A 20,988-nucleotide genomic window follows, 5' to 3' on the forward strand; every position below is an offset into this window, starting at 1 on the left:
TTGAAGGCTATTCATTTAGAGAATTTAATGGTAATTAAGCATGTTTAACAAGTGGTGTGGTAACTTAAGTAATCATGATTAAGCTGGCCATTAAACCGAGGTTTTTTTTTCTTTTTTGATGAAAATTATAGAGATTATAAAATCGTGCATGATTACAGGCCAGTCATAATTTACTAAATGTAAGGAGTTATATGAATATGCAGTAATCATGAACGAGGAGTCAAAACATAAAAAGAAAATTACTAAAACGCAAGGTTTTATATTAACATTTCCTTCTTCTACACACTGTACAGACGTGCAGCTTGCCAATGTACAATCTGCAAGCAACCGTAAGAGAAAAGAACAAAGCAAGAACAAAATGATAGCTAATTTTTGTACAAAATAATTTAAAACAATGAGGTGCATGCTTATGTGCAAAAATGATCAAATGAGCTGCTGCTTCTTGTTCCGTAATTTGTATGCTAAAGTTCAACCAGGTGCAACTTTTGCCCATCAGAAACCATTTCCACATCAAGTATCCTTGCTCCGTCTTCTGACAGCAAACATGAGCCCAAGAACTTGAGTTGCTCTTGCGAGGATTTGATCAGCTCCTCCATTGTGTTGGGGATCCAAAGCATCACACCTTCTTTTCCCTTTTCTTTGGGATCCCATGGATGAATCGGGAACACAATGCATCGACGCTTATCTGCATAATGAAATAAATGACAAATATTGATTTCAGATTTTTCTTTTTTTTACTCATTGGGAGTCACAATGGAATATACACAAATTGATTGATGAAATCTCTACAGAGGATTAACCTATAATTTATTGATAAAGCAATCACCTTTGAACTGCATTTAAAGTAGAAAGGAGGCTTTCCTTCCAAACTAATGAAGTACAGAACCAAGAAAGAGTTGGAATTTATGCCTTGAAAACACTCATCTGGCTATTAACACAAGGAATTCAAGGGCAACTTGGAATGTTGGTTTAATTCTCTCGTCCTGACTTTAAACATTGGGAAACAGTAGCCAACTATGTGTATTGGTGCTCAAAGTCTGCAGGCTGATTACCTCGGATTTCTTTGGAGCACCCAGGGAACATGGAAACTTCCTTGGATTTTGCATTTTCCAGTAGAACCATCAAGGATTTGTAGCCACATTTCCGTACTACATCCAATGGAGTAGTTCCCCACCTACAATTTCAGCCATTGTGGAATAAGGGTTTCTTGCAAAAATTGATCGTTCATAAGAATTAAATGGATTGTTCTGCATAAAACAGAATAATTCTAACCAAGCTCAAAGCAACAAGGACATGGGACAGGAGTATATTTCAAAAGAAAGCCAGAGTCACCTCTTCCATCTTGGTAGGATACATCTAAGCAAGTTGGATTAAAGGATATAACGTAAAGCCGTTTGCGCATATGAAAATCAAAACATCATCACTGTATAATACCTTCCTAACACTTAAATAGTGCCAGACATAATCCTTATTTCTGCAGTTAAAGAAGCTTGCTTAAAGTGATAAGTGATAACAACCTTGCAACATTGCAGATGAGTACACTCTGCAGATTTAGATGGTCAAGAGTGGGGAATTCATATGACAATAAGAGAAATGGAAAGCAGATTGGTACAACATCATTGTTCCATGTAAAGCTTAGAATAGAGTTGGTAGAGTTGACAAAGTACTGCCACAAGTGCCGATGGACAAGGGTCATTAAAGAAGACAGCAGATAAAACAAAGTTACATTGAAATAGAATGAAGACAATGAAGCACACTTCCCCTTCTGGAAGAAATTCACCTGGAAAGCAACCCATCTCAACATAAGGGCATCAACACAAGTGCAGAAAGACGATTCAAGATCATCCTTTCTCTTTGTGTTGTTCGAGTGAAATTCTGTTGCCACAACTGCAATTGCAGGAGTGAACAAGTTCCATAGAGTTGTCAAGACACCCAGAAAGGCTTCCAAATTCATGGTTCAGTAGTAATTACATTTTGCCTTTTCAGCTTTATCGAGATATTACCCATCAAGTTGATTTTGCTCCTTACTTGCACCTCGGGAACTTTTAAAAGAAAACCCACTGGGCAATTAGTGAGTTCATACAGATTCAAGTAAGATTCTCATTTTTTTTTTGTTTTCCTTTTTGTCCTATTGCATGCATGTGAATCTTTTGTCACTAGGAACCAACAAAAAGCCTACTTTTGCATGTCATATAGTTACCAAAATAAACAAATTCATAATTCTTCAGCAATACCTATCCATTGTGACAACACTTGCCCCAGCCTCTATCAGCATTTCTGCTGCCAAGTATAACCCCTCAGCAGCAGCTATATGAAGTGGTGTGCGGTGATCATAATCTTTGGAATTTGGATCAATACCACAGGATAGAACTCTTTTAATAAAATTGGTGTCACCCCTCGCAACAGCTTTGCAGAGATGATTACCAGCATCTTGAAGACCTAACTTGGCTCCTCTACTGAAGAGTAAAGAAGCTACTTGATCATGTCCATGCTTCACTGCCTCCAGCAAGGGTGTGCTTCCAAATTTATCTAATTGACATAAGTTGTATGAGTATAAACCTAAGTCATAAAATTAGAGAAAGAAATGAAGTGGCATTGCAATGCATAACCACTTATAAGAAGGGACAGAAAAGGGGAAAAGGAGATGAGCTACCAGAGAGGTTAATATCCACTCCTTCTTGGATGAGAAACAAAGTGATGTCGTCATACCCTCTTGAAGCTGCAAGATGCTGATAGATAGACAGTTAATTGAGTTGGCATATTAAGTTTAACAGCTTTAATGCCTATTATAGACCAAGGGAATCTAAAATTACAGTCTCCTTATAAGACAGGTAGTTTTGTTGAATAACAATATAATAAGATGGTGATACTTACAGATACTCCAGAAAAGAGGAGGGAAATGGACACACGTATAGACACCACCTTTTCCTTTTCAAGCGTATAACCTGTGCTACCCATGGATCTACTGAACTTAGGGCACGAGGTTATGATATTGATTACTTTTACAGTTTACTTTAAAGCACCTGTACATCTAACACCTTTTCTTTATATATGATATATGTAATAAGCAACCAATGACCAAGTAGAAGAAGTATGTGTCTCATTGGCTTACATATGATCATCTTCGAGGACCCTTTTAGTAGACATTGATATTTATAGAATGAGAAACACTATTGACAAAGCAAGCAGAAAACATCACGAATAAATCGCAAACAAAAAATGGAGCACCATTGCATATTTACTGAATTCAGATAAAGTATCATAAAGATAGTGCAGACTTTATCATGGAAGATTTTGGTGAACCAGAAAGGAAATAGGAAGTCAGAATAGAGTAATCAAGTTCATACCAACGGTGAGCGTCCATCATAGTCGGTCTTCTTGGGATCTGCTCCTGCTCGGAGCAAACCTTTTAGCCGGTGCAGATCTCCAGAAAAAGCAGCACTATTTACTTTTAAAGCAAGCTCCATTTCTTGATTACCAATAAGGAACATGATATCGGATTCCAGTTGCTTAATCCATATACTCGATTCATTACACTGCAGTTGAATAAAAGATGTTAGTAGGAAATATGTTCGTGCATAATGGCAGATAGAAGATATACTTCTGGCCACACTGTGGTCAATATTCCATAAAATTTGCTTACTGTTACCATATTATTGCTAAAAGACAAGGAAGATTGGCCTTGTTCCAGTAGAGAAATTACCTCTAAAAGGTTGCTCAAGATTGTCCGACCATCAAGGAAAGAAGTCTCCAGAAAATTTGTGAAAGATTGTTTATCAAGTCGCAAGAGTCGACAAAGTTCGCAAACACGGACAGTATAAGGCTGAGGAATGTTGCAAAGAATAGCAATTTCACCAAATGAACTGTTAGGCTCAAATTGCAAAACAGTCTCTTCCAGTCCATCTTCACCAATCCCTAAGCCTTCCTGTAAAAGGAAAGTACTTTATTTGTAGGTAAGAGATTTATTAATTGTTGATGATATACTAATTTTCATAGTTATCAAAACGAGACTGGATTGCTTGGTCAAATCGGTGAACCACCAACCACCAAGCAAGTTTGATTATGTTATAGAATTGGAAATACAATTGATCCAATAAAAACCAGCCAACCCGGAAGTTCAACGGGTGAATCATGCAACTCAAATGAAATTTTGCGAACAGACTAGGTTGCTCATCTTTCCTAAATTATCTAGTTGTCCTTAATTTTCAATTATTTTATTATTTACCATAAGGGTAATGCAGTCCTACAATTAAAGTAATTACATTTAGTAAAAATTTAAAAGTGTAATTAGATAAGATTTTGTATAAGTCATGATTCAATATATTAATATACTTAAACCTAAATATTAGTTAAAATTACCTAAATCATACTAAATAATAGTTAAAAATGGCTAAAATAGAATTTTTTTAATAATTTTAAACTACAAAATTATTATTTAAATATCTAAAATATTTATAAATAAACTAATAGTCTAACCGGTTGACCCGCCAACTGAACCAAGAATTCAATGACTCGACCTTTAACCAGGTCAATGTCCAATTCAGTTTTGATAACTATGTTATTTTTTGTCCGGCCATCATGATTCCCAAATCCTTATGGTTATAAACCTAATGCCTCGGTGGTCCCATGTATTAGATGAATGTTAGAAAGGAAAGAAATTAAAATGACAGCATAGTACTGATTGCATCTAAAATAAATATAGATGTTATAGCCATTCATACTATGATATAACAGTTCAGTAAAGATAAACACGTTGCTTCCACCTTTATAAATCCAGGAAAGATAACATATGATGGTCACATATCAACTCACCAACACACCATAGCAGACAAAATAGAGCTGATCAACTGCACTACCTTGTTGCAAGATTACTTCCCCTGGGAGGAAAAACTCTTCATGTAGCCTGATCACCTGCCAAGTCATAATAAGATGCCAGAGAAACATGTTTTCGAAATCCCAACACAAAATCCAGTCACATATTAACATAAGACAAAAATTAACAACTCTTTGTTCCGGCATCTGAAACTACAATCAATCACAAGAAATTATCCAATAACAGAGCACCTGAAAGGGGATTATAATCACATGCAGGGACGTAGCTTCTTTAAACTGGCACATGAGTTCACCTTAACAAGAAGTGTGCCAAACATCTTTACAACACTGAAGCCCTATAAAGAAGCAAAGCATGAAAGATAGAATGCTGCTCAGCATAGGCTTGTTTGCTAGTTGCATGAGCTCTAAGATTACAGGTTTTATCAACAACATAGTAGCTTGAGATGGACTTAATTGTTGTGGTCTTGAGATCTCAGTTCAGATATATTAAAGTTCAGCAAAGAAAAGCTTTTATATTTGGATGAAAAACTTATTTAATTTAAGAATTACAGAAGGCTGCCGTCCATCAGGTTTCCTTTTAAAAACAACAAAGAAAGAAGAAGAAATTAATGAAGGCATAAGATTAGAAGAGAAGATACCCAAACAAAACTAAATTTTAATCTATCAATCTCAAACTAACATCTATATGGCTGTCATGTATGTCTATAAAGCCCTAATAGTTACATAAAGAAGCCTGGGTATTGTTCTGGTAGACTTAGAGATATGACTAGAATTAAACAACATCAAGTGGTCATGCGTTACAAGTTAATGTTCACCTCAACGTTGTAAACAAAAACCAACGTAAGGATTACCCAATCAACATGTACAGTACTAATCATAGGTATGGATATGGGGTAAACATGAATATGATACCCCTCATATCTACCACTACCAGTATAAGGGCTTCAAAAGGTCAAGAGTAACATGAGATGTGAAATCACTTTCAAATATCATAAGTACTCAAATTAAATGCAGCTATGCAGGAGAGAAGTAGAAGTCTCTGCTTTGAATTCTTGTCCTTTTTCACCAAAAAAATGGATTCTCATGTTTACCTTAAAATTTGATCACTATTTAGAACACAAGATTTATTGACATTTATCATTTTTCCCTTTATCCCCAATATTGCTTCTGATAATATTCTCTTCAGAGATGAAGTCATCTTCAATACCATGTACAAAGTTACAAACAATTCAGCTCAAGAAGAAAGCTGGATGAAAGTTGAGTTAATATGGAAATGCAATTTTGGTAGCATGAGAAAGTGAAGGACATAATTTCTGCAACTTGTGAATAATATGAAGATAAATTATTTGATAAATCACTGTGGGACAAAGAAGACAGTGCATACTAGTATAACATTTGGGGCACGAGGAGGAATTCAAAGCATGCAACTTCCATATATTTGAAGAATTTCCAACTGAAGAAAGACACAAAAATTTAATACATATACATCATTTAGCTAGTAGCAGAAGAAGAAGGACTTACAATCTGTTGAATGAATTCGGTAGAGCATCCTTTGAACAAAGGAACATTCTCGATATAAGGTTTATATAATGTTTGAGAAATCTGCACATGGAAGTTAGCATCAGTTAGTACAATTCAAGAAAAGAGAATCATAGAAAAACTATATGTTCAACACACTGCTTAGCATTCAGCAGAAGTAAAACAAGCAGTTGGCTAATCTAAACTATTTCCACTATAAGAGGGAATCGTATACTGCTGTTCCTGCATCTAGAAAGCTGATCGTTGCATAACTCATGTTAGATGCAGAATGAAAACTGGAGACGTCCTGTTTAACAAAAGGAGAACTAAATTTCATGACACAAAATCTCAAAGCAATGAAATAACATGGTCTAAAATGAGCCCGGTTAAGAAGAGAATGCCTGAGACCAGAGGATGGTACCTCTAAAAAAATTAGAAGAGTCTAATGGCTAGGTAATAAGTAATTTGGATATGTTACAACTCCTTTAAAGAGTGACAATTCCAGATGCTTTCATTGGCGTTTATGTGGCAATTCTTATGTAATGGCCAGATTGAGTAGTGTTCTCCACACACCTTTGCGTGAATTGAAACTGGGATATCCTGAAGAACAGAAGCTTCTGTGTAGTTGCTCTCATATTTTAAGCGCAAGTGTCCTTTGATCTGCTTACGTATATCCTTACCAAGTCTGTTTCTGTTCATATACTTGATTATGTCTTTCATTTTGTCCCTGAACTTTTCTGTTCTTGATCCTTTGACAATGAGTGCAGTCATGTTCCCAATCAGGTAAGCTCCCAGAATCATATCAAAAGAAATATAAATCATAATGAACACCATTTCTCTAGTATTAACTGCATGTATGTCTCCATATCCTGTGACATAAAGTACATAAATCAGCATACTGCACTAAAAGGTGATGAAAGATTCTTTAAGGCAAAAAAAAAGTTTAATCCTATGAGATAAATTATGGCTTCATAAATGGTGCATATAACCTTTGAAGAAAATTTTACTTGTTTATTGAGGAAAAAAGCGCAGTTGCGTGATACAACCATTTGCAATTCATGTTCCATCAGTAATTTGTGAAACGGAACCAACCAATTTAGTTGTATCTTTGTTTCTACTTTCTTCCTCATGCAAGCACATGATCAAGCAGAAAGTTAATAATATCTTACTTAAAAAATAATTTAAAGATGACATTTTTCTTTCCTATCATTCTTTATGCTAAAACATGAACAACTTACCAACAGTGCATAAAAAATTACCAACAATTAAAGACTACCGAGGTAAAAAGTTTGGTACTATAAATGTCTGATCTGTGTAAACTTACCAACAGTTGCCATGGTGACTATGGCAAAATATAATGATGTGATGTATCTCTTGGAGAGATCGATATCCCTGAAATGGGAATAACTGTAATTTCCAAGCTTCAAATTCCCTATCCATGTGTGATCTTCTCTTGACTCGGGCAAAGTTGTGGCCAGGTAGTAAAAAATACAGGCAGCTGTGTGTGTGCAATAGAGCTCGACAACTATCAGTTTCACTATTCGTATAAACAAGTAATGGATGCGGATGTCCTTCTCTAGATTATGGAAAAAATCTGTAACTCTGAGTACCCGCACTAACCTGATCCACAAGAGGTACCTAACTGCTTCTTGACTTCCAGATGCCTGTTTTCAGCATCGAAGAGAAGAAATAAGCTGAGGAGGCAAAATACATTGAAATAACAAAAAGCACACAGAATCTCACATAAAACACACTTGAACAAGAAAATAGCTAAACACAGATAATGAACGATAACACAAAAAAAAAAAAATATTCCTAAATAGTTGGGTTCAGCTATATGGATAATTTTTTTCCATCTATCTCAATAAAATGTAAGGTTCTAGATGAAGACAAACATGTACATAAACAACATAGTAAAATGTAACATAAATCCTGATTCTAGGAGTGGTAACAAAGCTCAGTCTAAATCCAACGATCATTACATCATGTCCCATGTAAATCTTGCTTTCAATCATTGCTGATGTGCTCGACGCAAAAAAAAAGTGCAATTTACTTTTTTAACCCCTGCCCAACGCATCAGCAGGATCCAGGGGCCTTTCTTCAAGGGAGACGAAGCATTTACCATCTTGCTAATAATCGTTAAGGCTAGGTACTTATCCCGATATTATGCTTCATCACAGTATCACCGTACTTATCATAGATGACAATAAAACTCTTGTGAAGTAAAATGGAAACCTAAAAGGGAGATCTTTTATATATATATATAAGAAAAAACGAGAGATAACTTTACCTTATAGATAGCATCCCAAGGGAGGCAGCTAAGGAGATCGAACACAAACATCGACTTCAAGTACCTGACTCCAAAAACAAACACCAAAACCCTCTCAGAGAAGTGTCACCAAACACCTCACCAGCGCTTTCAGGACAAAAGAGAAAAACAGGGACGAAAATGCAAAATTACCGGAGGGCAATGGAGGCTGGGTGGTAGACCATGAGGTACGTGTGCTCGTCGCGGTAGGCGACGAGGAATTGGACGGCGATGTCAACGAGGAAGGCGATCTGGATAGCGACGTCGAGGAAGAGGAGGTGCTTCGGTAGACCTCGGAAGAAGCCGAACTCGAATGGCGTGAAGAAGGACGAGTACACCGCCCAGAGCAGTATGAACTTTGCATATATCTGATACCATCTGCACGAATAACAATGAGAATTAGAATAACACCCCCCCGATAGTTAGATTACAATCGAAATTGGACCTTCTTAACGGATCCGGATCCGGATCGGGCAACCGGTTGGATTATACTGTTCCCTAGTTGTATACTTTCCTCTGGGCCTGGATGCCACCGTTGGGCCACTGGCCACAACCCATTCCTCCTCTTAGATTTTCCAAATTTTCAGTAATTTCTTTTTTTAAAAAAATACTATGTAAAATATTTATTAGGATTAATTATGCTTAGACCTTAACTATAGATTCTTATTTATTTTTGTGACACTTTAACTCCCCCACAACTACTTTTCATTCTCTTCTTTAAAGTAAGAGTAGAATAATCTCTAGAAAATTTTAAATTATATTTGTAAAAAGTTGTTTCTTGTTTTGCCGTTGAGAATAAGACGAGAGAGATACGGCCATTGAAACATATTGCATAATTTGGCACCAACTTTCATAACTAGAAGGACAAGGCCTACACCACGCTAACTATACTTGTGTAAGACTTACACCAGAGGACAGACGACAATAATAGCCGTCGGATGAACTTGTGATCCCATCAAGCCCGCCACCAACGGCTGTTGTAGATATATATAGCTTATCCCGCAAGAAGAGACGAAAGATATATAGCATGGAAAGAGAATAACTCAAACTTATTCCCTCGTAATTATATATATATATATATATATATATATATATATATATATATGTACCGGTTATCGGGGTGGATAACGAGTCTGGAAAGGAAGCCCCCCTCCCGACTCCTGCCGCTGGAAAACGGCCCTAACCGGCCGAACTCGGAGGCGATCAGCGCAAGGCGGCTCCCCTGCGACGACCGGAGCTGCGTTGGCAGCTCCTCCACCTCGTACTCGATCTCCGTCAGCTCCTTCGCCTTTCGCCGTTGCGACATCTCTTAAAGAGTTAAAGAGACGATAGATAGAAAGATAGAAGATTTCCAGGCACAGCTTGTAGGTTTATTAAGAGAAGGAAGTAGAATGAGAGGAATATTCGGATGAATAATGCTATACTGCTAAATGAGATCATAAGCTAGATTAAGCCGTGGGCGTTTACTTGAATAAATAATTCCTTATTAGGGGGGATGGTTGTGTTTCTCTTTTATATCAACTTGTTGAGTTACCGAGCTATTGTTTTGTTACGAAGTATGCTCTCCTTACACCTGGGCACGTAGAGCTCATTTATTAGTTTTGGAGTTAGAGATTAAAGCGACTACCCATGCATCGAGTAGCTAAGGATTAGCAACTAATATATTCTACTAACTTCCTACGTTTATTAGTTAATTAATTAGTTCAAATAATGCAATACTACTATTTCTCAGCATTTGATCAGACATCGCCAAAGAGCAAAATATAAACTTTTTATTACTTCATAAAGTTGGTAAAGCCAAGGAATGCAATACATGATACGTAATTTATACTCTATAAATTAAAGTTGAGTTCCATGAAGTACGAGTTAATGTACAACAACACAATCAAATGAGCTGCAAGTATCTTTAATTCAAAGAAGCTGCACAACACTGGCTACTGCCTAAAAACTTATTAGAAATAAAGATACACGTCTGATCTAAAACAGAGCATTGAAAACAGGTGCTTCTCCCAAGAAAAAGAGGAAGAAAGCATGACAAAGATGATGACAGGTAATTTTTTACAAAATAACTAATATTATATAAATAGGTCACTTAATTTCTTGTACCTTAGGGCCACTCCCGGTCTCTCTCACTCATGTGTTGGTCTTTCATTCTATCTAGTTAAATTTTACGACTCTCTGTATTTATTTATATAAGCTAAGCAGGGGGCATCTTAAAGTTGAATATAAAATATTTTATATGCACAAGAAAGAAAATCTAAGGAATTTGAGTGGTTTTGTATCTTTTTTATTATGAATTTGAGATAGCAAGGTATTGTTTGAATGTTAAGTTAATAGGTTTTGTCTCCTTACAACTGGGCACACAGAGTTGAGAGTTGGCTAAATATAATTTAATGTTAAGGTCAAAAAAAGTTAGCCAGTAAACTATTCTATGCCTGTAATGGAGAACATATTCTAAATTCCAAAATTAAATAGTTAATTAGTACATCTATGAGTGTTCTTCAGTTCAATTAGAGATGCAAAAGGAAGCAACTTATAAATAATTAAGTAACCTGTGCTGTATCGTTTAGCAAAATAGATTGCATTTCAAGAGCTCCCAATGGAAGCCATAATGTTTCTCTATTTGATCCATAATATGACATGCAAAATTTTGTGTATATATATTAATATATATATACATGCAGACAAAAATTAAGCTCTGCTAAATTATTAAATAAGCAAGTTCAAGCGGCTCCCGAGCTAGCGAGCTTATTTAACACCCAATTCCGCAGCACAAGAATTCAAAAAATTGTACTCTTTCTCCACATTTGATCAGTCGACTTATGTAAGAAGGAGACTATAAAATTTTGTTTTCTACAATGAGCATGCGACCTCATAAAGCCGAGGCATGCATACATGATAATGTACGTGTTAATGTACAACAACACAATCAGAAGAGGTGCTAATTATGTACTATTTATACTTTTATCTGGAACTAAATACAACTTTTGTCCATTGGAAATCGTATCTACGTCTAGTATTCGAGCTCCATCTTCTGACAGCAAATGTGAGCCTGAGCTGCAGTTGAGCTTCTCTTGGCATGATTTAATGAGGTCTTCTATTGTTTGTGGGATCCAAAGCACCACTCCCTCTTTTCTCTTCTCTTTGGGGTCCCATGGATGGTATGGAAACACTGAGCAGTGTCTTGGATGCATTTTATCTGTTGAAAGTAAGTCATCAGCGATGCAGTAAAAGATATAGACTGTAAAATTACTCAATTGGTAATTTGTTATGGAAGATTAATCATATATTTCTAATTTTGAAACTTCAAGGTTGTTATAAAGGCAATAAGGAACATAATGCAATCTTGTCTTATATTGAATTAATCCATACTAAGTATAGTTAGTAAGTTTATTATCCATTTACTATCCATTTAGCTACATAACTAGATAGATCTATATAAAGTGCTCCAAAGGTAGGGATGTTTTGAAATTTACCTCGAAGTTCTTCAGAGCGGCCAGGAAATTTAGAGAGCTCATCCACTTTTGCATTTTCCAACAACATCATCAAGGATTTGCTACCGCACTTCCGTCCTTCGTCCAATGGAGTAGTGCCCCATCTATAAATAGCAGCGCTTCATAAGTAATTTGTTTAGATGCAAGCATACAATTAATTTCCATATGGATTTGATAATCCGGATATTTGTAATATGACTTATCAAATTACTTGATGAAAGAGAGCAGATAAGCAGTCACACACAAGGATGATAAAATGAAGCCAAAAGAAGGAAACTTCCATGTCCAGAGATGAGAAAGAAGGAGCCAAAGAGACCAGAAAAACATTTGGCAGGAAAGCATTATTCTATATTGCGAAACTTGATAAAGGTATTAGCAAAATCAGGAATCAGAATGAAAGATATATGTGTACGCCATAGACTTGTAAAACTGATTGCATTTGCAGCCTCATTTGACAATGCCAAAGAAACATTATCAAAGGAAACTCATAGAGGGAACATGCCAAAGTTACTCTCTGGTGATTCTAAAAGACCCAAGGTTTACCGAATCACAAGTTAATGGCGAATGCATATGAACAATGCAGAGATTCCTGATCCTAGTAAAGATACAGTGGCGTTTGAAAATTTTAAACCACAGAAAGAATTAAAGCAAACAGTAGTTCCTTAGTAGTACCTATCCATTGTGAAAACACTTGCCCCTGCTTCTATCAGCATCTTCGCTATCAAATACAACCCCTCAGCTGCCGCTATATGAAGTGGAGTACGATGATCGTAATCTTTTGAATTTGGATCGGCACCATATGATATAACCCTTCTAATAAAATCTGTATCACCCCTTGCAACAGCTGTGCATAGATGGCTTCCAGCATCTTTAAAACTTAAATTTGCTCCTTCACTAAAGAGCAGAGAAGCCACGCAATCATGTCCATTCTTAACTGCCTCCAGTAAGGGTGTGTTTCCAAATTTATCTGATAAATGTACACATATCAACATGAACATAAAGATCAAGAGGCCAATATCACAGTGCATTCTACTTGAACATAAACAGGAAAAGGGATAGAAATAATGATGGTACCAGTAAGGTTAACATCCACGCCTTCTCGAATTAGGAACAGAACAATATCTTCATATCCTTCTGATGCTGCAAGATGCTGTCAGAAGAGTGTTAAACATAAGCTTCTCATAAGTTTGACACCTCAAGATCAAGGAATGATAATATACACAACTATCCAAATGGACAATAAATCATAAAGATAAGACGGTACCAAAGGTGAGCGTCCATCATAGTCACCCTTCTTTGGATCTGCTCCTGCATGAATCAAACCTTTTAGGTGAAGCAAGTCTCCATAGAAAGCAGCATTGTTTACCCTCAAAGCAAGCTCTGCTTCTTGCTTTCCAATATGGAAAGTTATATCGGTCTCCAATTGCTTGATCCTTAAAATGGATTCACGACCCTGTAATTGGATAAAAAAGTGTTGGTAAATAATATTAGCTTAGGATTTTTCTGTGCCAGATAATATAAATGAATGAGTTAACACGTGGATAATATAAGGCAAGATATGTTGGTATTTTTCAAAAGTCCAATTAGAACAAGTACCTGCGAGAGGTTGCTCAAGACCGTCCGACCATCAACAAAAAAGATCTCCAGAATATTTGTGAAAAATTGCTTATCAAGACGTAAGAGTCTACAGAGTTCGCAAACATGAACGGTATATGGTTGAGGAATGTTCAATAGTATAGCAGTTTCTCCAAATGAACTATTAGGCTCCAATTTCAAAAGAGTCTCTCCACATCCATCTTCACCAACTGTTGCACCTTCCTGTAGAAAGAAACTATAATAGCTGTAAGCAACAGATATGCTCATTGCGAATTATGAATTATTTCGAATGCAGCGGATATAATAAACTTCAAATTTTGTCTACGGCCTTTTCAATCAAAAAATTAAAAAAAAAATCAAAGCTAGCTAACATACAGTGGAAAGTAAACTCCCAATTAACTTAATTGATCTAGAAGTAAAGATACATGTCTGATCAGAAACGAAGCATTTAAAACAGGAGCTTCTTCCAAGCATGACTTTTCTCCTTTTGGCAGTAAGGATCACATAAATGATATATATATCCCTATACTTCCTTAAGTGCAGTGCTATGCGTACTTCCTCTGTATATCAGAAACAAATTTCAGAAAGATAAAAGATGATGACTTGGTTTCAACTCACCAACGTACCAAGACAGACAAAATATAGCTGATCAACGGCACTGCCCTGCTCCAAAATCACTTCTCCTGGGAGGAAAAATTCTTCTTCGAGTCGGATCACCTGCCAAGTTATAATTAGTGTAAGAGACACTTGCACAAACTTTCAGAGCAAAATCTGAGCAGATTTGGAAATAAGATGAAAGAAAGCAATCATAAAATGAGAGAAGTAGAGAACTAAAAGGAAGCAACATATTTTTATGTGTTTCTAAGAGTTCAAAAAAGCTATTTCCTTTCTGAAGAACATGAAGGAAAATAATTCCAGAACATGAATGATAAAGTAGCTACCCTTATGCATATCATTTATATATCAGAAGAACAAAAGGCACTTACTATCTGTTGAATGAATTCAGCTGAGCATCCTTTAAACAGTGGAACATTCTCAATATATGGTTTATATAATGTTTGAGAAATCTGCATACAAAATTTAGCGTGAGTCACCATACCTACAGAAAGAAATGGGGACTAAAACAAAAGAGTTCAGCACCAAAAGCAATCCAAATAACAATGCTTATGTTAATGTATGGAGTGAATTTTCTCAACAGATGACGGACCTTAGCACGAATTGAAACTGGGATATCCTGAAGAACAGAAGAATCCGAATTGCTACTCTCATACTGTAAACGCAAGTGTCCTTTGATCTGGTTCCTAATTTCCTTCCCAAGTCTATTTCTGTTCATGTACTTCATTATATCTTTCATTTTATCCCTGAATCGTTCCGTCTTTGAACCTTTGACAATCAGTGCGGTCATGTTACCAATAAGGTAAGCTCCGAGAATCATATCAAAAGAAACGTAAATCATTATGAACACCATTTCTCTTGTGTTAACAGCATGTATGTCCCCGTAACCTGTGGAATATGGACATAATTCAGCACATCACAAATGGCAATGATAAGATAAGCAAATCATGAAGATTATTTTATTGGAAAGAATGCCTCATCATCCAGTGAGCCATATATGACTTGTGAACATTCAAAAGCATTTAACTTCAATGTAAAACATAGTGATTGTAATAAATAAAAAAATTGACAATTGTATCATGAATGAAATGATCTTCTGTGCTTACCAACAGTTGCCATGGTGACTATCGCGAAATATAACGACGTTAAGTAGCGGTTACAAAGATCAATCTCCCTGAAATGAGAATAGCTATAATCTCCCAATGTTAAGCTCCCTATCCATGTCTGGCCTTCCTTTGATTCAGGAAGAGTGGTAGCCAGGTAATAAAAAATACAAGCAGCTGTATGTGTGCAATAGAGCTCAACGACTATGAGTTTGACTATTCTAGTGAAAAGGTAATTGATTCGAATGTCCTTCTCCATCTTCTGGAAAAATTCTGTCACCTTGCGTACTCGTGTTAATCGAATCCATAGTAGGTATCTTACTTCTTCTTTACTACCACAAGCCTGTTTAAGGACAGGATATAACAAAGGCATTATAACGACATTGGAGATTAGAATATATTCTCTTAGCAGGTACAGGACAATTCTATTCTATCTCACTGATGAAACAAAAGTATACCTTGTATATTAGATCCCATGGGAAACAACCAAGGAGATCGAACACAAAATTTGACTTCAAGTACCTGGGTCCCAAATACAGCACGAGTGAGATAATTAAACAGGGCCCCAGTTTTCTTTCTTTATGGGTTTTTTGCATGTCACCACCTACGTTTAGCCATATTGCACGAGGATTTTTTTTTTTTTTCTTCTTTTGTAGAACATTTCTACGGAAAGACATGATGGTGATAACTGAAGGAATATAAGTACAGGATTTAAACCACAAAATTGCTTAAACTTAGGGAGTTATCCGCAAATTTTTCCTAAAGTAATTTTAGAATAGTAGTTTCTGCAATAATGCAAAAACGTAGTGGTGATATGCAAAAGAACCTCCTATTCTGGAAGCGATGAGATCTCGTACCGGAGAGCGATGGAGGTAGGGCTAGTGACCATGCGGTAGGTGTGGTGGTCGCGGTAGGCGAGGAGGAACTGGACGACGATGTCGGCGAGGAAGGCGAGCTGGCCGGCGATGTCGAGGAAGAAGAGTTTCTTCGGGAGACCCCGGAAGAATCCGAACTCCATGGGCGTGAAGAAGGACGAGTACACCGCCCACATCAATATGAACTTCGTCCACAGATGATACCATCTGTCCAAATGCAAACAGCACCACTCGTTACAATTTTTTTTCTAATTTCAATGTTTGTCATGTACTTATATGCATACTATTTAACCATTTAAACCATGATATGAGATCCACGTGTATGTCCAAAGAGTAATAAGTTAGTATTGATAGGATACCTGTCGTATAATATATCGCTACCTTTTTTAGTTGTCAATTAATTTATTAATCTATACAAAATAATATTATTAAACTATACAGTGTCGTCTTTTATTGGTGCACCGATCAGTGTAGATAAACGTATCGCTTAATTCCAATTCGTATTGAAGTCTGACGTATTTATATTAGATAACTGAGCCGCTACAAAGTTAACTATGCAATAGAAGACTCACACCGATAGCTGATCCAATTATCCGTGCGAGATCCGAATAAAAATGGCAAAACGGAATAACGAAATAAGGAAAGTGGAATAACAACCGGTTCTCCGGGTCGATGACGAGCCCCTTCATGAGCCGCTCCCCGCTCCGGCGGTGGCGGAAGCGATTGAACCTGAACTCCGAGGCGATCAGGGCGAGGCGCCGGCCCCGGGAGGAGCCCATCGTCTCCTCCAACTCCTCGACCTCGTACTCGACCTCCGGCGCCGCGTCGTCCTCCTCCGCGCGAGGCGGCATCTCGCGCGGCAGGGATCGGATAGAGCGGAATGCCGTCGGCGGTGACGGGGCTCGATGGGGTGGGGTTTGTTGGGGGAGGTGCGGTGCTCCGCGGTGGGAGATGGAGAGGAGGAAGTGGAGGGATTCGGGCAATGGGAGGTGCCCGAAATAGAACAGGTGGGGGGCAGAGCCGCAGAGGCGAGTTTCTATAGGAAGATGAGGGGGGGATTTATAAGTGTGGATGGGAATAAAATATAACTTTTCGCTTCTCGAGGAGTGGAACTACCTGTGAGATTATAGGATAACGCAAGGGCCAATTAGGAAAAAAAGTAGTCGGAGCCGCCGTAACCATCCACGTCACAACCGACAATCGGAGGGTTAATTACACTTCCCACCCTTCAATTTATCGACCTTTTTTAAGGATATTTATTCATTTTTAATAAAAAAAAACTATTTAATTATTTTAATTATTTTTCTCTATTTTACCTATAAAATAAGCTTCATACGATAAATCAAAGCATCGAATATTATTTCAATTTATCAACCATTTTTAAGGATATTTATTATTATTTTTAAAAAAAAAAACTTTGATGGGCAAATATATTTTGCTTCTAATATAGCGTACCAGAAAAAAAATTAAATAATCATCTTATCTTAATTATTTTCTCTCTTTTTTACCTATAAAATAAGGGTAATAGGAACTTCAAACCATCTAATATTAATCACATTATGCCACAGAGAATAAATAATATAAATTTGACAAATAATTTAGGAGTTTAAGTATAATTATTTCTTCCTTAAGTCCTTCAGTTAACTATGTCAAACAAACTTCATATTAAAGATCTCCTCTATCCTAAAAAGCTTGACATTGATATAGCTTGCAGATTATGTGGTAATGCTATGCAAAACCTGTCTCTTATCTCTTCACGCAATGTCCTTACTCTCAATCAATTCTTCATTACTTTGAAGATAAACTCTATTTTCTTTCTCATATTCTTTCTCCATAAGGAATTCTGAGATTTTTGGCGATAACTTAGTGACCCGACTAAGATTCGAAACGACACTAAATTCGGATGGGTGATCTAAGAAGAAAGAAAGCCACATATTTTTTAAGTAAGCAACCACTAATTAGATTGTTTTCCAAGTAAGTTGCTTTCAAAAAAAAGAATAGTTTATAAAGTCACTCTGTCTGTTATTATTAATTTAGGACTCATTTAAGACATATCACTACATAAACATGGTGCTTGTACGATAGCAACTATAGTATTTGAGTAAATAATTTAGTCAAAAACTCGAATTTTGTGACAATCTTATTATTATTATTTTAATGATGCTGTGGGTTTAATAACGTGGAGGGTTTGATCTCTTATATTGGAGAGTGATGGGGAGAAAGGTTTAAGGCTAATGGGGACATGCATGTATTTTAAGCATCATATATTATGGTGGTATTCTAACAGAATATATACGAAATAATTTTGCTCCATAAACTTATCATTCATTCAAAGTATCCATCAAGCTCTCATGACGAGTAGCTGGCACTTCCTTCTCCAACCCCACTTTGTCCAAAATAAATAAACTATCATCGTTCTCTTACGTCGTTTTCTACTTAATTTGCTGAGTTGCTAGTCAATTCGTATACTTATATATATATATATATATATATATATATATATATATATATATATATATATATATATATATATATATATATATATATATATCTCCCCCTATACATATATATATAACAAGGATAAACTAAGGACATAGACTAAGACTTGTCACTTTTAACTTATATGTCCGATATCAACGGATAAGAGAAATATTTGACCATATATATACGACTATTATTTTAGTATGCACGGATAAGTTTATTGCTATCTGATGCCAGTATTAGGTGGCCAGATCATTCGAGTACAGTTGTGTAGGAGATCCGGGAACCTAACGTGTGATATATATTACTCTCCAAGTTTAATAATCTAAGTTTGGAGATCGATCCACCTGTAAGATATGCATTTGTTATATATTGTCTATAATATTGTCGTTTCCACGTACATATATATATTCATATATGTAGGTGAGTTGATCATAGATACGTACGTGGATTTTTTTTTCTTTCTTTTGGGTATATAAACATATACGTGCATGGTAATAAATAAGCCACGTTCGTGGGGTTTGTATCGAGGAAGGGAAAATATTATTTAGATAATAATATATAGATGAACATAGGAAAAGAAATTAAAAAACAAAGACCACAAAGTTAAGATGCAGCTAATAAAGAGTTATACAACTTAGCAGAGTTCTCGTGTGCTCAGGAGTCATGGGTTTCCGATGGTGCTTAATTTATTAACCACGAGATGTAGTAGCTTTTGGCACGTATACCCTTCCCAGATAACTCCTAACCAGTATATAACATGGCATTGGATTAAACAAACCCAGACATCTCAGCTGTATCCTACTATCTAATTAGTTAACTAATTAATCTAAACTTGTGGATTATTAAGTTGGACAGCATTAGTCACTCGCTCGGGCTCCACTTAGCTAAAACTATGAGGTTTAATTTTCCTCATTAACATTTGAGTCATGCGTATAGTTTGAACTCAGTTTTTTGGAGGTATGATTTGTGGGATAAATGTTAAAATTTGATATTAATTAGAAGCCTAAATCAGTAGGTGGAGAGTCTTAAACAAAGCAAAAACAGAAAAGAGCCTTTGGAACTTTATCTCGGTCCTTTGTAGTTAATCTGATGTCCCACCACTTCAAAGTTGAAATCAAAATCCAATGGGTGGATTCCAGATTTGAGTCATCCAACTGCAGAACTTGTCCACCAAATCTTTATTATAGTGCTCATCGTTTTTTGACAAATGCTGATGCTAAAGCTCACTGGTGCTCTCCAAAGCTACATTATTCGGTTGGTTGGTGGGACATCTACCTCGTAAGCTAGCACTCAATTTCTCATCCATAAAAATTCTAAAGAATAGACATATTTATAATAGGCGGCCTTCTGCAAAATCTCCGTCGTAAAAAAAAAAAAAAAAAAAAAAAACTAACTCAACCGTGGCATCAAGAGTGATGTTTTTGCCTCTTTCGCTTATAAAGCTAGAGCGAGCTTTATTGCTAACGGGTATAATGGTATCTTGATCATTAGTAGTTATATGTGCTTTGATTGCGAATAATTTACTACGTATTGAAGTTGAAATTATCGAGTTTACCTCGCTGAAAGCTCGAGAGAATAATTACTCGTTAGTATTGTTCAATCAGACTCTCTCATACTAATTAAAATTCTGTAAATCTCAACAACAACCGTTGAAGATACCGACATACCACCTCAATTATATATAATTATTTGTTAACTTTAACGATCATCAACATTTTGAAAGAGTAAAAAAAATTTTAAGTCAATTATAATACTTCAAAAAATATAATAAATATTACCCGAAAAAAAATTCTTATATTTTTTTCAAAAAAACTTAATTTCACTTGCGAGTTAGACTTGTAATTATAGAGAATTAACTTCGAAAATATTTGTTTGTTCCTTTCCAGTGACATTTCATATATATATATATATATATATATATATATGTGAAATTAAACGTGGTCAACTAGAAGGCTACTATCAAATTACACAAAGAAAACGAGTCCGTCCACGTATCAAGAATAAGACATTTCTTGCAACTTATCAGTTATCACAATGGTATGCAATGTATCATTTATTTTTTTAATTTTTGGTTTGGTATGTAGCATTCGGTGAGATAATCTGATGGATGCCACACCATTAAGTAGATTATATTTTATAATCGATCTTATCATCTAACATAT

At 36.0% G+C, this 20,988-nt stretch overlaps 2 protein-coding genes across 7 annotated transcripts; both read right to left on the reverse strand.

Moving 5' to 3' along the window:
- Positions 1-277: 277 nt before the first annotated feature.
- Positions 278-8,972, reverse strand: LOC140760262 (potassium channel KOR1-like). 5 transcript variants are annotated; one of them, XM_073097146.1, is made up of 13 exons: positions 8,813-8,889; positions 8,642-8,705; positions 7,972-8,015; positions 7,676-7,849; positions 6,925-7,220; positions 6,355-6,435; positions 4,813-4,911; positions 3,704-3,925; positions 3,348-3,536; positions 2,654-2,729; positions 2,235-2,529; positions 1,053-1,174; positions 278-685 (listed from the first exon to the last, which is right to left on the reverse strand). In XM_073097146.1, exons 2-13 carry the CDS (start codon positions 8,653-8,655, stop codon positions 462-464), a joined length of 1,836 nt encoding a protein of 611 aa, XP_072953247.1. In that variant the 5' UTR covers positions 8,656-8,705; positions 8,813-8,889; the 3' UTR covers positions 278-461. The 5 variants fall into 5 exon arrangements, with proteins under 5 accessions (XP_072953247.1, XP_072953248.1, XP_072953245.1 ...); XM_073097147.1 differs by having other exon boundaries at positions 8,642-8,709; positions 8,813-8,842; XM_073097144.1 differs by having other exon boundaries at positions 7,676-8,015; positions 8,813-8,972.
- Positions 8,973-11,596: 2,624 nt separating this feature from the next.
- Positions 11,597-17,399, reverse strand: LOC140760138 (potassium channel KOR1-like). 2 transcript variants are annotated; one of them, XM_073096967.1, is made up of 13 exons: positions 17,000-17,396; positions 16,325-16,549; positions 15,926-15,989; positions 15,471-15,810; positions 14,957-15,252; positions 14,736-14,816; positions 14,368-14,466; positions 13,750-13,971; positions 13,418-13,606; positions 13,228-13,303; positions 12,826-13,120; positions 12,136-12,257; positions 11,597-11,858 (listed from the first exon to the last, which is right to left on the reverse strand). In XM_073096967.1, exons 1-13 carry the CDS (start codon positions 17,191-17,193, stop codon positions 11,605-11,607), a joined length of 2,457 nt encoding a protein of 818 aa, XP_072953068.1. In that variant the 5' UTR covers positions 17,194-17,396; the 3' UTR covers positions 11,597-11,604. The 2 variants fall into 2 exon arrangements, with proteins under 2 accessions (XP_072953068.1, XP_072953069.1); XM_073096968.1 differs by lacking the exons at positions 11,597-11,858; positions 12,136-12,257 and having other exon boundaries at positions 12,980-13,120; positions 13,228-13,293; positions 17,000-17,399.
- Between the last annotated feature and the right edge of the window lie 3,589 nt (positions 17,400-20,988).

The sequence above is a fragment of the Typha angustifolia genome, chromosome 5 (assembly GCF_048772165.1).
Source record: "Typha angustifolia cultivar Huaian chromosome 5, ASM4877216v1, whole genome shotgun sequence".
NCBI lineage: Eukaryota > Viridiplantae > Streptophyta > Magnoliopsida > Poales > Typhaceae > Typha > Typha angustifolia.

Coding starts and splice junctions, on each gene's coding strand:
- LOC140760262 (XM_073097144.1), bottom strand. CDS start 8,844: ATGGTCTACCACCCAGCCTCCATTGCCCTCCG. Junction 7,221..7,675: donor AGTCACCATGGCAACTGTTG/GTAAGTTTACAC, acceptor TTTATGTCACAG/GATATGGAGACATACATGCA. Junction 1,175..2,234: donor AGTGTTGTCACAATGGATAG/GTATTGCTGAAG, acceptor CTGAAATTGTAG/GTGGGGAACTACTCCATTGG.
- LOC140760138 (XM_073096967.1), bottom strand. CDS start 17,193: ATGCCGCCTCGCGCGGAGGAGGACGACGCGGCGCCGGAGGTCGAGTAC. Junction 12,258..12,825: donor AGTGTTTTCACAATGGATAG/GTACTACTAAGG, acceptor TGCTATTTATAG/ATGGGGCACTACTCCATTGG. Junction 11,859..12,135: donor CCGCTCTGAAGAACTTCGAG/GTAAATTTCAAA, acceptor TACTTTCAACAG/ATAAAATGCATCCAAGACAC.